General features: G+C 35.2%; 2 protein-coding genes across 2 annotated transcripts; both read left to right on the forward strand.

Moving 5' to 3' along the window:
- Positions 1–6948: 6948 nt before the first annotated feature.
- LOC113761967 (probable prefoldin subunit 4) lies at positions 6949–10555 on the forward strand. The gene is made up of 3 exons (XM_027305177.1): positions 6949–7045; positions 7164–7280; positions 10070–10555. The coding sequence occupies exons 1-3, from the start codon at positions 7037–7039 to the stop codon at positions 10328–10330; spliced, it is 387 nt and encodes a 128-aa protein (XP_027160978.1). The 5' UTR covers positions 6949–7036; the 3' UTR covers positions 10331–10555.
- Positions 10556–11786: 1231 nt separating this feature from the next.
- LOC113761133 (sec-independent protein translocase protein TATA, chloroplastic) lies at positions 11787–15994 on the forward strand. The gene is made up of 2 exons (XM_027303989.1): positions 11787–12234; positions 15556–15994. Exons 1-2 carry the CDS (start codon positions 11908–11910, stop codon positions 15685–15687), a joined length of 459 nt encoding a protein of 152 aa, XP_027159790.1. The 5' UTR covers positions 11787–11907; the 3' UTR covers positions 15688–15994.
- Positions 15995–17187: the final 1193 nt, after the last annotated feature.

Consider the following 17187-nt stretch of genomic DNA (forward strand, 5'->3'; position numbering starts at 1 on the left):
GAAATTTTCCAGCTTGGACCGATGTAGTGTAAAGGCAGTTTCCTTTCAATTTTCTTGCTTGATCAAGAGTAAATATACTTGAACTCATGAAATATGTTAGTATATTCATTATTTGGAGTTGCATGTGAAATTCATGGTGAAAAATCTAATTTTTAATAGCTGAAATTTTGAGCAGGAAATTGCATGATTGTTATAACATTTTCCAGCTTAACCAATGGAATTTCATGGAGTTGATTGGATATTTTGGTATAAAGTTTGCTGAAAAATGCTGGTTTTATACTTATTTGTGTGTTATGAGCCTGTAGGTGTGTGACTTGTGGCTGGAAATGAAATTTAAAATGGTTAAAAGTTGAAGGGAAAGGAAAACTGTGATAACCGAGAGAGTGAGGAGCTGGAGCTCTCATGAGATTTTCAAAAATCTTAGGATAATTAGTTGTAATCTTGTATGAAACATCTTATAACATCTTGACCCTGTCATTCACATTCATTTTAGTGAACTTGAGACCTGAAAAGTTGATGAATTTTGAGAGAAGTTAAACAACAAAGTTGAATAGAAGTTGATTTGGCCGAGAGAGAAGAAATGAAAAGCTTAACTAGCTTTACTCTTTAAGTTGGGTTGAAATGATTTAATCTTAGTTTAAACATCTCACAAGACTTTAAATTTGCTGTGTGAGTATATCTTCATCGTTTTAAGCCAATAAACTTGATAAATTTTAAAGAGAAATGTGAGAGACATTTCTGGAATTTTGTATCTTGTTTAATAAGTTAAGAAACCTGGTTTCTAGTAATCTATACTCCAAATTTGGTGAGTGATTGGTGGCTGGAAATAAAATCTAAATAGTTAAAATGGAAGGGAAAAGTTGATATACCAACTATAGGAATCAAAGGAGCCTTGTAACTTATATAAGAAGATATCCAACTATTACTTGGTTTAATAGGCTCTATATAAATCGTATACACATCTTAAGGTAATAAACTAGTTATGCATGTGATCTTGGTTAATAAAAGATGGAAGTATGGGACAAGAAAGTACCTTAAGATTAGCTACTTCTAAACTTACCTTGTTAAAAGTTAATGTTGAGTTTTAGTACGATAAATCTACCAGTATAAAAGTAGTAAAGTGACATTAATGGAATTGCTACTTAAACTTCCTTTCTTTTGGACATTAAAAGTCGAAGTGACAAGTGAGTGTGAGAAAATGCACTAGTCGCCTCATTTGAACATAGCCATGACTTAGAATTCGGGTGGAATTGTGACTTGAGGCTAGAATATAACACGTACGTTGATTATAGTTTAGAACTTCACCAAATGAGTAGTTAAATAATTATGGTAATTATAACTTGTCTCAGGAGACAGCGGTGTGCACGAAAGCAATCCCGAGATCAAAGTGTAACTTTTGACTGGGGTGAGTGTTTCCGAATTTATGTGTTTAACTGTTTATATTTACTTAAGTGAAATTATGTGATAAATGTGCTTATTATGAAATATTGCTAAGTGATTCATTGTAAAGTGTATCTCAATTTTCCCTCGCCTTCTAAGTCGAGGATGTACTTTATCGCACTCGGCTTAGTTGAGATTGAAGGTTGATAATTGACCAAATATTACTGTAAGTGTGCATGAATGTAAGCCGTATGTGTACTTTACCACATCAGCAGAATTGGGCCCCAAAATCCTCTGTTCAACGGACTATTCAAGCTAGCAAAGGGCTTGGTCGGATAGGACGGAAGCTTTGGGTAACCGTTTCGGTATACTCGAGTATTACCCTGTAGTTGGGAGATTATTGAACTGATTACTGAATGTAGGGGATTGTTTATTGTTTTGAAGGACATAAGGAGGTGAATTGGCAGAGTGTGCAATGATATTGAAATGAATGTACAATGACACTGAAATAAGTGTGCAATGATATTGAAATGACACTGAATTACTAAACGGAACTAAGTGCTACGTCTGGAATGGACGGGATCCACCTCTAGAGTCCGTATCAGTACTGTATCCTTTAAAGTGATTGATTACTTTTATTAAATTTGATATCTTATATTGTTAAGTTTGGTGAATGTTTTATTCTGCTAATTGGTTGTTGTATCCTTTTGAAAGTGACTATATAGTTAAATGTGCATTATTTGCCTAATTGTACTGATTTAAGTGTTTATTAAATGTTACTTGCTCGGCAAACCTTACTGAGCTTTAGCTCAGCACTTTAGTTTTGTTTTCCTTACAGGAGTTTGTGGTCAGGGAACAAACGAGGGATCTTAGGAAGTTAACGTGAAGACTTTTGTGATTGTAAATTCTTTAGTTTCATATTATGGTTGAAACTTTTGTATTAAATTTGGTATTGTAGAAGATTTGAGCATTTGGTTTTGGTTTATCAAAATATTATCTTTGAAGTTAATGTAAGTGAGTGAGCCCTGGCGAGAGCCAGACAGGCGATCCGCTAACTTTTAGGGTATGCTCTAGGAGAAGGTGAGGTCGTCACAAGGCTGGTCGCAGGGAGGTAAGAGCCAAAGAATGAAACTATGGGAAATCTTAGGGTGGACAAGTCAGAGGTAATGCGAACTATAGCAAAATTAGCAAAGACAAATGGTTTGAGAGCAAGCTGCCTTCACTAATATAATGGGACAAGGATAGCTGGAGATTCCATAGTAATGGAATGGCTGTGAAGGTAGAATAATAGCTGGTGATGCAACCACCTCATCCTGTATTTGGGCTTATGTGAGTGCTGGACCAACAGGGATGGATCAAGGACCGGACACTTGGCAACGATGGGTCTGAAGGGAATATCTATAAATAGAATAAGTTTACTCCCTTGACAGCATGAGATCATCTTCATCATCAACCTCATTTTTGAGCTCTCACTGCTGCCTATTTTTAATTCTATTTCCATGCCTTATCTGCATCCTTTGTAAGAGGGCTTGTGAGCTATCTTCGGATTCTCGAATTGGTTAATCCGATCATCAAACCAACAGTTGCACTCTTAATGGGTCTTAGAGCTTGCCAAAAGAACCTCTCAACATGAATTATCCCTAAATTATATATCTGGGTAAAAACTTGTGTAGATTCAATCGATAGCCCTAGATGTAGATCGAGTGGTGAAGAATCTTCCATATTACCATGACCTCTAAAAATTGAAAAGTCTACAAATTACCAACCATTATTCTAACTCAAGTACTCAATAACCCTTGATTATATAAGGCTACCTTAACTGCATTATCAACTGTAGCCCACCATAACCACCAATCAATGTGTAATTGGAACCATCTCTGCTTCTAACACCCACATCCCCAAAATGACATATTTAGTGGTACTGTTTGGTGCAATCGTTCAAATATCAAATTAAACATTAACAACGCTACACCTTACTTCATCCTCTCTCAAACTTTCACTCCTCTAGCACCATGATCTAGCACCTCTTAGCAGTGTAGGAGGTAACATCTACCAAGATGGATCCATAGCTATCTGGATCCTTTATCCAGACAATCTTTCCTCCTTTTGAACCCTGAAGTCCAAATTCTTTTTTCCTGATCTCCACTAACCGCACGCATATACGTCCAAATACAGTAAGATAAAAGGCAAGAATAAGCACTCAAAATAGAGAAGATATCTCTAAGGGCAAGGAAAAGCACTCAAAATAGAGGGGGTGGATCTAATATTAAGCGTTATCATCTACACCTGAACTGTGTAAACTTTAACATCTAAAATTCAAATTTTTTCGACAACTAAACGTTGGATCCACCAGTTGCCCTTAGAAAAATCCAAATTATTCTAGTTTGTGCTACAAAAGTAGGTCTCCTTCAATTTTGTTTACAAATAATTCAACTTTTGAATGCTAAAGTATACTCAATTATGGGATGATCTGATAATTTTAAAAATTTTATTATGGGTATATCCTTGTTCTTTGTGTGCTTATATCCTGTACATCTTATACATTGAGTAGTAAGCGTCATTTATACTATGTATAAATAGAATTTTCTGACGAGTGCCCATAGTATGGATAAAAAAAATCTACTTAATTAATGGATTAATTATTTCATATTTTTGAAAGCTATTTTTAAGGATTCACATGTTAAATGAAATACCAACTTTTCCCTAAAAATAACATCCTAAAATGAATTATTAGATTTCTAAACATATGTTACCAAAAAATGAAATGAAATGAAATTGAAGCACAAATAGTCGAACTTTCACCCCACCTTTGTTGGTTTGTTTGAAATGATCTTTTTTGTCATCTACAAAATTCTTTCCTTATCAGATGTTTTTCAAAAGTAAAGACATCACCTCTTACATGATAAAATTCATCCATTACGGTAACTTTATCCATATTATGGAGTGCATGTTGGACACCTGTTAGTGGGACTATATATAAATAGATAGCAACCAATTTGGCATTAACTAAAATGTATTTTAAGCATATAAAATTAAGGGTACAATGGACATTAAGAATATTAATTTAAAAGCCACTATTATTTCATTAATAATTTAAAAATAACACTTTCCATCTCATGCCTTATTGTAAAGCTCCATTTCGTACCGTTGAACTTGTACCACTATCTTATTTGTACCCTAAATTTTAAGTTTGGATATTATGAACCCTAAACTCTTAACTTTGGACACTTTACCCTCTAAATTCTCATATTTGTCAGATTTAAGTCCAATCAATTATACTATTAACAAAAATTGGCAAGATAAAAATAGTGCAAATTAATGACAATGTATTATTCGTTCTAACTGTGATCTCTTGGCTTTTGTTGACCACTTTCAGCATATTATCATTGATTTATATGGTCCAAATCATTAATAAGAACGAAATAAAGGACGATGCAAATTAATGATAATGTATTGTTTTGTTCTAACTGCCACCTCTTGACTACTTTTAGTACATTATTATTGATTTATAAAGCCCTCTATTCATTAAAGCCCTCTAATGTTGTTGTTGAATGTTGATTGGAGTTAAATGGAACAAAATTGAGAGTTTAAGGTGCAAATAGTCCAAAATGTAGAGTTTAAAGTGTCTAAAATTGAAGTTTCAGATGCAAAGTAAAAAAAAATAGTACAAGTTTGATTGTACAAAATGGAGTTAGTTCAATTTTAAATGATAATTAATTAAATTACTATCATTTTTTTCTTTTATTAGGGTTAAATGCAAAATACCCTCCTCAATTCTTCTCTATTTGTGACTTACCCCCCTGTACCATCAATTGTAGCTCAACTATCTTGGACTTTTAATTTGTGGCAAATTACAAAATTTATGTCAATTTAGCATTTTTATTAGGACAAAAAGACTCTATGATTATGTTGCCTGGAATACCCCTCATCCACCACTAAGACATTGCCACCGCCACCAGTGTTGTCGCCATTTTACCACTACCAAATTCTTCTTCTTCCTCTTTAATAATCTTATTCAAAACATTTTTCATACAGCCCTTGCAACTTTATAGATATCCAATAGCAGGTGCACACATAGACAAAGCAGTAGAAGTCTATAGTTCCTATGACAATTTGTCATGCTATTGACCCGTCATATAACAATAGTAGCCTTCACTATCACCCGGTGGTCACCATCAAAGACTTAAAGTCTTGGTGGTGTAGGAAGTCACAATTTGTCACTATATGTGGCAGCCTTAATTGGTTTTTTTCGATGAAATCTCTACTTACATCGAGTCCCCGACCCCCCAGATTATGGTAGATTAGGTTATAGGAATCCTATCGTTACGACAATATATATATATATATATATATATATATAACAATAGTAGCCTTAGGTTCATATTGGGAGACTAGATCATAACATGCAGAGTCATCTTGATAGCCATCTCTCTCACACAATCAACTTGGCTTAGCCATCGAGTCAAGTTACATAATAAATAAATTGAACATCAATGAATATTCACCAAAATCCCATTGGGTTTTTGTTTTCTCTCCCCATTTTCTACTTGGATTGTTGAATTGAAGCTATGTTTAAGCTTGTATAAGGAGGAAAACAATAGTGATTTTTTTCAAAGATCAAATTTATGAGTAGGAAAATTCAAGAAAGAATTTGAATAGGATAAAAGATACTTTGAGAATGAGTTATATTAAACGAAGATATTGGAAGGATGTGTCAACAAATGGCTGAAGAAATTGAGATGCACATGAGAGACAATAAAATAAAGATATAAGTGTAAATAGTTGTGTTTGGTTTAAAAAAAAAGTACACTTTGATTTTTCTGGTCAAGGAAAACTAGTCATTGCAATGTCCAATCTGATTTGCATAATCCACCAATAATTGATAGTAGGAGGTAGTAGATTACTGCAATTGATAGTTTGGGGGGGGGGTAGTGCTGTTAACGAGCCGAGTCGAGCTCGAGCATGTGATAATCGAGCTCGACTCGAACCCCTAATCGAGCCAACTCGAGCTCGCTCGATTAGTAATTCGAGCTTCACAAACTATTCGAGATCGACTCGATGTGCTCGGTAGAAAACTCGAGCTCGAGCTCGAACTCGAGTTCAAAATCGAGTCGAGCTTATCGAGCTCGAACTCGAGCTTGTCGAGCCTGTAGAATATCAAATACACAATTAAAATGATGCTAATACCCTTACTATTCAAGCAATTTCGAGTTCGAACTCGAGCCTATCGAGCTTGTAGAGTATCAAATACATAATGAAATGACACTAATACCCCTACTATTCGAGCCTATCGAGCTTAAACGAGCATCAAGTTAAACTCGAGCTCGGCTCGTTTCTCTCAATAAACGAGCCGAGTCGAGCCCTTATCGAGCCGGGTCGAGCTCGGCTCGCGAGCTGCCCGGTTCGATTAACAGCTCTAGGGGGGGTGGGAAAGTTATAAACTTAAGATAGTATAGGGAGTATTTTGCAATTTCTTTTCCAAACGGAGTATTTTGCAATTAACCCTTGCTATAATTCACATTTGTTTGCATTTTTTTATAATTTTCTAATTAATATTAATCTCTATAATCTGCACTGCCTCGTTACTTCAGTTCCGACCGCAGTTTTCGCCTTACAACTGAAAGCCGCAGCAGCTTCTACCTTCTTCAATCGAGCAATGCAGCAGGTCAGTCAAAATTCGAAAGTCTTTTTACATGCTTAAGATTTTCTTGATGTTTTTCGATTCCGAAACTTCACCAGAAAATAATCTAAAGCAATAGTTATGTATTTGTAAATTGTTAAAGGCTGGGTCATCTGGGTCAGAGACGGAGGTCACGTGGGAAGATCAGCAGAAGATTAACCAATTCAGTAGGCTGAATAATCGATTTCACGAGCTTGAAGACGAAATCAAATTGGCCAAGGTACTTTTCTTTTCTTTTTTTTTTTTTGCAATTTTAAATATAATATATGCCTATGACCTAGAAATTATGGAATAGTTGCGTCTGCTTATTTGATGGTTTTTTTTTTGTGATAGTGTATGTAAATGCTTGACTAATGGGAATTATTTTCATTGATCAAGCAAGAGAGAAGGGGAATTACAGAAATGAAAGGGAGAAACCAAAAGGGGGAGAACTTGTTATCTTGAGTATGCATTTTTATTTTCTTGAATTTTAGAGGTATATCGTTGTGGTTTTTTTTTTCCCCTTCTCTAGCTTTTCTTAGAAGGGTACACTTGGGGCTTATATAGTTGATAGTTTGGCGAAAGGCAAGAGCAGCGGAAGTAGTTTCCTTCCTGTTTTTATTGCTTTCAGTGGACAAAGGAATATTTTGATCGGCTGTAGGATGAAAAAAATGGGATGAAGCTAAATTGTATAAATTGCGCATATTGTCTATTTCCACATCACAATCTTTTGGCGTTCGATGCTATTTTGCTTATATCCACGTAAGACATTTACTTCATGCAATGTGTACAAACTATGATCCTAGAGTCTATACAGTGCTTTTTGTTTATTATTCAAGCATCTCTTAAACATTCCTTTAAAATCCTGGGATGGGATTGTGTTGCTTCTGCTGAAGTGCACGATATTTGTTTTTGTTTTCACTGTTCGGGTGAGAGTGCAGATGGGAGAAGGCTTTACTCACTGCCCTAGCATGTGCTTGCATGCTTGATTTGAAGAGAATGGTAAACTTTGGCAGAAGACTTGTTTCATCTGTCATATTTGTACTCACAACTTTCCTTCTTATTCAAAGAATCCTTAGAGCACATTACCTTTTGTTGACAAAATAAATTTCTTTGAAAAGACTAGGAAAGTATACGCCTAGCATCCACATTTTTAAATCAGAAGCAACTCTACCCTTGTGATGGAGAAGAGAGGCACACTGGGGGTCTTTGGGGAGGAGGGGAAATCAAGTACTTCTTTGAGCAGTTAGGACTCATACTTTACTCCTCAAACTAGTGATTTTGGGGATTAGCTTTCACAAATTGGAGGGAGAAGAAAGGTGCAGGGTGGGTTGGAGAGATATCTAGTAGTTACTAATTTTAAGCTGTTTGCATCATAAAAGTTTCTGGAACTGTGGAATATTATGAAAATCTTTTACGTATCCTTGCTTCAAAATGATCTATGGCAGCTAGGTTATTTGTTCATTTTCTTTATTTCCCTCATATTTTAACCCATTAATTTATTTTTTGAATTTTTTGTTTAATTTATCTGTCAGGAGACTTTTCAATGTTTTCTGCACACGTTTATCCATTGATCTGAGCTCTGTGTAGGTTTGTTGAATAATAACATATTTTACTTTAAGTTTGCTCAATATAGAGCACCAATCATTGAGTTTCTCATCCATGTAAGGTACATGTTGGACAGGTATTTTTGGTGCATCTGACAAGTATTTTAGTGTTTGATTTTGGGAGTGTGAATGCAAATACAAGTGGTCAAACAGTGTTGGTCTGACATGGATTCCTAGCATTTATATATATATAAAAGTGGCTCAAGATTGTTGAGCCATGAGTTCGATATGGATTCCAAGCCCTTTTATCTGTTTGTCCATCGTCCTAATGAGGAGTGCTGATGTCCAATACAAATCTAGCATGGTCAAATAGCTATCCAGCTCAATTAGACCCGTAATTTATTGTATCAGTTACACTGAGCAGTTTTGTAGAACATAGTGGATACTGTTGTTTTCACCTCCACAAAGCAAAATATTTGGCATTTGGGCCTCGCTTTGTATTCATAAAGTTCCCTTGCAGTAGGCAAAGACTCTTCTTTCTTACAAGTTAACGCTAGTTTTGGAAATATGGAGGCCAGCTTTTCTTGTCTTTCGTGACTGCAAGCCTGATAAGATGTTTTGACATAGCTATAGGCAAAGCTGTTTTCAGATTTTGTGGCTACTGGCCTAATGAACACTTTCCTGTCATGGAAGAAGCCTATTTTGGTCCTTTTCATGCTTCTATCTGTTTTTAACTTGTTTTTAGTTGCCAAACTATCTTATTAAGTGGCTCCATGCATATGGTATGGACATCTGGTCAGAGAAACTGCATAATGTCATTGAAGCTACTCCGGGTATTCGAATGCCCTGGAGAGTTTCACAAACAAGTTATCTTGTATCTCTTGTTTTAAGTGATAAATTAGATGTGTGGTTGCCTTCTTATTTTAGTGTCTGCCTGAAAGAAAGCAGAAAGGATTTTGAAGGCATGATAGTGTTTCAGGATGTGGAGTGAGGGTATCATGCTTCTATAGAGTAATGGTTTGGGGCCCTTGGTTTCTTAAAGAAGTTTCTTACTTGAACTGGAATGAAGTTTAAAACTTCAGAGAGGATCTCTGGTTGTTTATGCTGTCATGATGAGGAATTCCCTCTGTGGATGTGTATTATGTGTGTTACTTCTATGATGTATTCTTTTTCCTACTTCCAGAATGATGCCAATCATTGGTGCTTTTTATTTTTTGCATGCATTGATAGAGGTGACGTCTTAATTTTTCGCTCGTACTTTGAGAACTGCTGAACTGCCTCTTTTTTTTTTAATTCAGTCACTACTTAAGCAGCTAGCTAGTCAGAGCTAGGAATCCCAAATATTTCTGTGTAACTTCTTTGTTTCTTTTTCCTTTTTTTAATGTATTCTAGCAATTCTCTGCCTATGAAACTGATTTAAAGAAATTCACTCTTCGTTTCTTAATTCACTTGAATTGACGTGCTTTTTCCTTCTTTTGTTCAGGAAACAAACGATAATCTTGAGGATGCCAGCAATGAGTTAATTCTCACTGATGATGACATAGTGCGTTTCCAAATTGGGGAAGTTTTTGCTCATATACCCAAAGACGAAGTTGAGACCAGAATCGAACAGATGAAAGAGGTAACCAGCAAGAATTTGGAGAAGCTAGAAGAAGAAAAGGAATCAATAGTCGCTCAAATGGATGAACTTAAGAAGATTTTGTATGGCAAGTTTAAAGATTCCATCAATCTTGAGGAGGATTAGGGAAATGCATGTTTTATTCTTAAATGTTTTTGGCTGAACTCAGTTTGCTGTGGTGACCTTTTTTGTACACTACTTATGCACACTTTGAGCTGTATTGTGTTCTTGAAAGGGATGCGCGCTTTCTTTGTTTTGCTGTTGAGTGTAAAGGATCTGCTGTCTTAGATTTTCATAAGATGTCTTCATTAGTGGTTCATAAAAAGTTGGCTTTTTCAGCAATTTTAGCGACCTTCCTTACTTCAGATATTCTGCTTCGATGGTTCAACCGATCTCTTTTCTTCCTCCTGGTATTTTTAAAAGACATTTGACCGACTCTGCTGGTTTGAAGTTGGTTTTCACTATTTATCCTTATATTTCCATTGTTTTGAATCAAGATCAAGCTTTTGTTCAATCATTCTGAATGGATTTAGGCAACAGATATTTGCAGATGATTGACGTTTGTATACTCAACTTCAAATTATGCCTTTTCAAAAATTTTCCCTATAATGGACAAATTACAAATATTTGTCACAAGGAATGATAATTTATTGTTTTAAGCTGCAGAGTCACGTTAACGATGATTTATGTACTACAACACAAGTTAATGACAAACTACGTGAGATTCATGGAGATATGAAGGAAGAAAACAAGGTGCGTCTTATTTCCACATATTTATCCAATTGCACTCAAAGTGACATCAACAATGCGAGTAAACACTATTGAGATTGCAAAATTTATTTACAACACAAATTAATAACAAATTAGGGGTGTGAGATTCATGGAGATATGAGTAAGAAAAGAAAATGTGTGCTATTTTCTCCTCTTTAACTCCTTTTTTTTTTTTAAATTGCATGGAATTGGCAGGCGTGGAATTTAAGAAATAGGAAGGTGGAAGAGAATTAAAATTACGGGGCCTCGAAGGCCTAAGTCTTTTCTCCTCTTTATTTAATTGCACTAAATTGGTGTATATAGTTAATCATTTTTTCTTCCCATTTTTACACCAAATTACATAAGGTGGAAGTTGACAACATCTGAAATGTATTTTATTCACATGTAATAATATATCATTTTAACATACTCTTTCCATTCCACTTTGATAAGCTTGTATTTCTTTTCCATTTTTTTTAAATTATAGTCCACTTTCTAATTAAAGAAAGTGGTTAACTTGTAACTTCTTTAAAATGTTCTTATTTAATATAGGTTGTTATTGAGAATAATCCAACTTGTTTAATGCAAAGTCAATTAATCATACTCTCCAATTAATACAAGAATATTTTAGAAAGATAATAAACTAGATTTATTCTTACAATAAAGTTAACCAACTTTTCTTAAACTCTGCTAACAAAAAAAAAAATCAAGCCTATCAAAATCTGCGAAAAAAATAAGCATATCAAAATGAGCGGTAAAGTAGCATTTATTTCTCCAATTTGAAACCCTCGAAAATAACCCCTTCCACTGAATACAATACAACTATACAAATGTTAAGCAGCTGACTTTGACAAATCTCCAAAAACAATCCCACCAAACCGAACCCTCCAAGCCCATCCATCTGCAGAAAAAACCACACTGAAAAAAAAAATCTTGTTGAGTAACACACAAAAATGGCAATCTCCTCCATCTCAATCTCATCCACTCTAGTACCCATTTCTTCAACAAAACCACCACCCTCTCTGCCCTCTTCCTTCTCTTCATCTAACTCTCTCTTCTTCAGCACAAACCGGTCCGGCTTCTCTCTGGGCTCAAGCAAAATCAAGAATAATAGCACTAGCAGTAGAGCAAGGAAGAGGGGGCTTTCTTGCACCTGCTTGTTTGGGCTTGGTGTGCCGGAACTGGTGGTCATTGCAGGCGTCGCCGCCCTCGTTTTCGGACCCAAGAAGTTGCCGGAAGTGGGTCGAAGTATTGGCAAGACTGTCAAAAGCTTTCAACAGGTCCATCTTAAATTTATTTTCTTTTTCGGTTCTTTTCCTCCATATCTCTTTGTGCTACCATTTTGGGGAAAGAATTTGTTAGTTAGTGGGGTGTCATTTGATTTTAGAAGCTCAAAAGTTGGGATTAATTTTTTTTTGGTTGGGGCGTGGGGCAAATTCTGCAAGATGCAAGCATGATGATGATTACTTGAAACTGGGAAATCAAATATTGGTTTGGTTATTTTTGGATGATAATTGTACTTTAATTAAGTTTTGATTTGATTATTGGGATAATTTCAGAAACCTCCCTGAGCTTTCTGATTATTGCAGGAAGCTTCCTTCTAGTTTAAAAAATTATACCTACCTCCTCTATGATTAGCATTTCAATAACAATATAGACCCAATATGCTAACTTTCTCCTCAAAAATCCTAGAATACCCCTTTGTTACTTAGAAGGGGAAAAACAAACTAATAAATTTCTTTCAGTTGCAACTATTGTAAATGACATAACCACTACTCTAGAAAATTCAATAAAACACTTCACCTTAATTCTCATATTCTTACAATTTTGACAGCCTACTATTGCTGCCCCAAAGCTTCCCATGCAAATCAACTATGACAATTAAAGTCTGCATTCAATCTAATATTTAGCCTCATTTTTTTTTTTTTGACTAAATTCAATATTTGAATTGACCAATGTCACTGTTCAACCTTGTTGGTACTAAAATAATGTAATCTACCAAGAATACCAATACGGAGCAACCAAAAACAACACTAGAGATCACATCCCATGTCTCTAGGCAAATCTGATTATAGTTTTTATATCTCAAAATTCTTTTTTACACAATTGGTATAATATCATAACCTTATTTAATTCGCATTCCCTTTTTAGCTATCATTTTTAGTTTCTTGTATATACTCTGTATCACCGCCATCTTTTTCACCTTCATTTAATTTGACAACAAATATGATCCGGCAACTTGTCATTTTGTATTCAATTCAATAATACTTATAAAAAAGAGAAAACAGAAAAGAGAGAGTGTGTCTATTTGCGAAAAAAGAGATGCAGGAGAAAGAAGGTAAGAGAAAGAGTCAGAGAGATAGAACAAGAGTTTAGTTTGTGTGGCAGCAGTTGCTTTAGAACAAAAGACTAGTTGTAATTGTAGAGTTTTTTTGTTTGTAGGAATTATTTATAAGTGAAGGATATTATAGTCATTTTACTACATGAGGGGAGGTTAGTGTAATTATTCAAACCTGAAGGGAGGTAAGTGAAATTGTCAGAAACCTCAGGGGAGGTTTCTGAAATTATCCCTTGATTATTAGAGTGCCCATACCTTGGAATAACGAGTAAGTATTGCAATGTAAAAACATCTCACAGCAATGTGTTCTTGTATGTTAGGGATGAATTATTTCTTACTAACCATACTTGTTGAAAATTCATGGTATGATGTATAATCTGATGTTTAGCAATCCCTTGGTAGATTATTATGAATTTCTGATTTTGTTAGAAATTAATTGGTAAGTGGAAAGTTTCTTGTTCATACATGCTTTTGTAATTGGAAATTGAATGCAGCTCGAAGGATAATGGTTTTGTTTCTCATCTTAGAACCCTCATGAGGGTTGGATTTTATTGTTCATATACCCCGGAGGCAGAACCAAAGAAGCAAGTTAGGCTTAATTAGATGAGATGTTGCATGTTATTTAAAGAAAGTTCTAGCAATTATCACAACGTCTGAAAATGTGAAATATGACAGGGCAGAAGTTTAGAGGCATTTGACAATGTTAGTGGAGGTAATCACCTATTAGGGTTTGGCACCAAAGTCTTTGATGTTCCCCACCACACCCTACTTTGTGAAACTTTACTGAAACCATAAAATGGCTTCAAGTCCCTGTTGCAAAAAACCTATCTCAGCATCTTCTGAAATTACAAAACTTGCCTTCAAGTTCAAAAAATCTAATATAAACTGGGATTAATGATTAAGTGACCCTCAAATACATCAATAGAAGCAGCTAAAATATCCTGGAGTCTGTCATTTTCTGAGATTCCCGATAGTCCCTCATTCTTCTCTGTGTCCTGCATCACCATTCTTTTTTCTGGCATTGGATCCTTTCTTCTTTCATGCTGCCCTTGTCTTTCCACTTGCTTATTTGCTGTTCTGCTTTCTTTTACTTGCTCTTGGAAAACCATTCTTTTTTCTGGAATTGAAACTTTTCTTCTTTCATTTTGCCCTTATCTTTCCACTTGTTTATTTGCTGTTTTGCTTTCCTTTACTTGCTCCTTTTTAGGCATTGGATCTTTTCTTCTTACTGTTCCACTTGAACAGTAATGTCATACTATGCTGTGTCATCTCATTCAACAGTCACTTCAATTGGAGCTATAACTCAAAGTTATTGAACAATGCAGACAGTACATTTTATTTGAACAAATTGCTAGGCTTCTGAGATTGCTATCCATACCATCTACAATTATGTTCCTAACTGTCCTTAGCTTAAGTTGTTAGCTCATTCGTTCAGTCATTAATTAGCCTAATAATTGAATTTGATTATCCGTTGGCTTATTATTATTATTATTTTGATGGTTAAGTTTCCTCAATTCTGTGGGGTTGAAAGTAATATGGGATTCTCTTTCAAGTGTGTTTTCTCCCTTTTTATCCTTTCTTGGTATATAATGCACCTGGTCCATTATGGCTCAATTTGGTTTTTGGCAAATAGTATAGGTTATCTTTCTGCCAATTAGTATTTAATAGCTCAGAAAACAAAGTTTTTGCAAATGGAAATACAAATCAGATGATTACTTTCCCCTGACCAAGTTTTTAAACTTGCGTGTACAAAGGCTATCTTTGGTGGGAGATAAGATAATAAGATATCAGAATCGCAAGAAAGGTACAATTTGTATTTTGCAGAATTTTGAGTGGAAATATTGTAAGAGAAACTGAAAGGCATTAGATTTTTTACTAGAAACAATTTAGGTCCAAGGTGATGCTAAGTTCACCTAGTTTCACGGAATTGGTAATAGGTAGTTTGTGCAGAATTCTGTTGACTGGGTGGTGTATAGTTTCAGTGTCAAATGACGTATTCTCAAGCATTTCTAATTAAGAGGTAAACATAAAAGCAAGACCGTTTTCTGTCATCTCTGAATAGGGAATGGGTGTATAACATGGGCATATGCATGTACCTGATATTTGTAGTGCTGTTATGTTGTGCTATTTCTTGCTTTTTCCTCCCTTTTTTCCCCTTCTTCCTCCAGCCCATTTTTTCCTGAAGGAAAAATAAGTTTAAGAGCGACTACGAATTACATATTATAAGTAAAGTACCCAGAGTTTTGACTTGTTTTAGCAACAGGCTGCTAAGGAGTTTGAATCTGAACTGAAAAAAGAACCTAAATCAGCTGCAGAGCCTTCTGCTGAGAAGGTCCAAGCAGTAAGTGATGAAGGTGGACAAGATGCTGAAGTCAAGAGTATTAAGGAGAGTTGATAACTTTGTTAACATGTTCTAGTACTGTTTAGGTACTTGGCTCCAGCTACTGGTTTTGTTGTATGTGTGACATCATCTCAAGAGTCAGATGAGTTGTTCAATCATATTCTCTATTTATCAGTTATATTTTTTGTTTCACGTTCAAAGTCATGGACGGAAAACTATTAGGGCAGTTATAAATCACTTAGCCAGGATATGTTTTCTTTTTTTTTTTTTAATATAGTTGGATTGCCTAAGCACAGATGAGTTAGGTAGTATTATCATCCCTGTTTCACCTTGTACGTATTATCATCCCTGTTTCACCTTATACGTGCTGCCAGTTAGATGCGTTTCAATCTCAAAAATATGGACCACAATGTTAGATGATTTTAGTAAAAGCTCTCGCATGTCTCACTGCACCTCTAGTGGCTGTTTTTCATCCGTGCGCAATTAAGTGCAGTGATAATGAGCTTTCGTATTATGAGATTCTGGAATTGATAAAAAGTAAGAATTTGTATAGTTCTATGAATATATGAAATGCTGAAATTAATTTTTTGGATAAGGCATTAATTCTGCAAACCAGCTGGTCAAATGCAACTAAAGAATGTAAAGTTACTCGGTTGTGGGATTGCAATCGCAAGACAAACAATCATGTCTTCCTTGGCTTTTTTTTTTGGTCATGGTAAATTCTATTTTACACTTATTTCTATTTTACACTAAGGGGAAGGGGTGGATTCAAGGTGGTCAATAGGGAATTCGGAGAGGACTAAATTGCCACCAGACAACACAGGTGTTTTTGCATCCACTGGTGAAATTTTCACGAAATTCTGGACAAGAATGCTCATGATTTTCCAGGTGAGCAAGGACAATGCAACTTGTAAACCAATTACTCCGAGTAGTTGGCCATCAAGAAAAGATTTAAAACTCTCTTGGAAATTTCACCAGCGGGTGCAAAGGCATCCGTTTAGTTCAGTAGCGGTTCAGTCCATTTTAGTTTTTCCATTGACTCCCTTAGGTCCACCCCTTCCCTTTAGTGTAGAGTAGGAATAGATGTAGAATGAAATTTATCGTTTCCAAAAAATATATATATATATACAACGTAACTTTATGGAATACTCAAAGGGTAATGCTGCGTATAACTTCATGGAGTTAGTCTTGCGATTCAAAAGCCAGAAACCCAAGTTAGAAGAGCAAATGTAGCTCAATTAGAGGAGTTTCAGCCATCCAGTAGTATACTAGTCTTCAATTCTCATTGCTGCCACTGCAGTATTTCATTCTCATTCACCCTAAGAATATGTAAATGAAATTGCATATTTTCAACCACATTCGTTTTTGTTAGACTAAAACCCTAGCATATTTGCAGTTGAGTCCATTAGTGAACCAAAATTTTTTACTGCTACAATAACTATACACAGTCAAGTTGGAACCATAATTGTATTAAGACGTGGTGGTGAGCAAATGTATTGGATGAACTAGAATGTGTCGTACAGAAGATAGATTGGATCAAAGAATAAATTATAG

Source organism: Coffea eugenioides, chromosome 2, assembly GCF_003713205.1.
Source record: "Coffea eugenioides isolate CCC68of chromosome 2, Ceug_1.0, whole genome shotgun sequence".
NCBI lineage: Eukaryota > Viridiplantae > Streptophyta > Magnoliopsida > Gentianales > Rubiaceae > Coffea > Coffea eugenioides.

What these genes read in the sequence shown, in the direction of transcription:
- LOC113761133 (XM_027303989.1), top strand. Translation starts at nt 11,908, where the DNA reads ATGGCAATCTCCTCCATCTCAATCTCATCCACTCTAGTACCCATTTCT. An exon ending in CTGTCAAAAGCTTTCAACAG is followed by an intron (nt 12,235 to 15,555) that starts GTCCATCTTAAA and finishes TTTTAGCAACAG; the next exon opens with GCTGCTAAGGAGTTTGAATC.
- LOC113761967 (XM_027305177.1), top strand. An exon ending in ACGAAATCAAATTGGCCAAG is followed by an intron (nt 7,281 to 10,069) that starts GTACTTTTCTTT and finishes TCTTTTGTTCAG; the next exon opens with GAAACAAACGATAATCTTGA.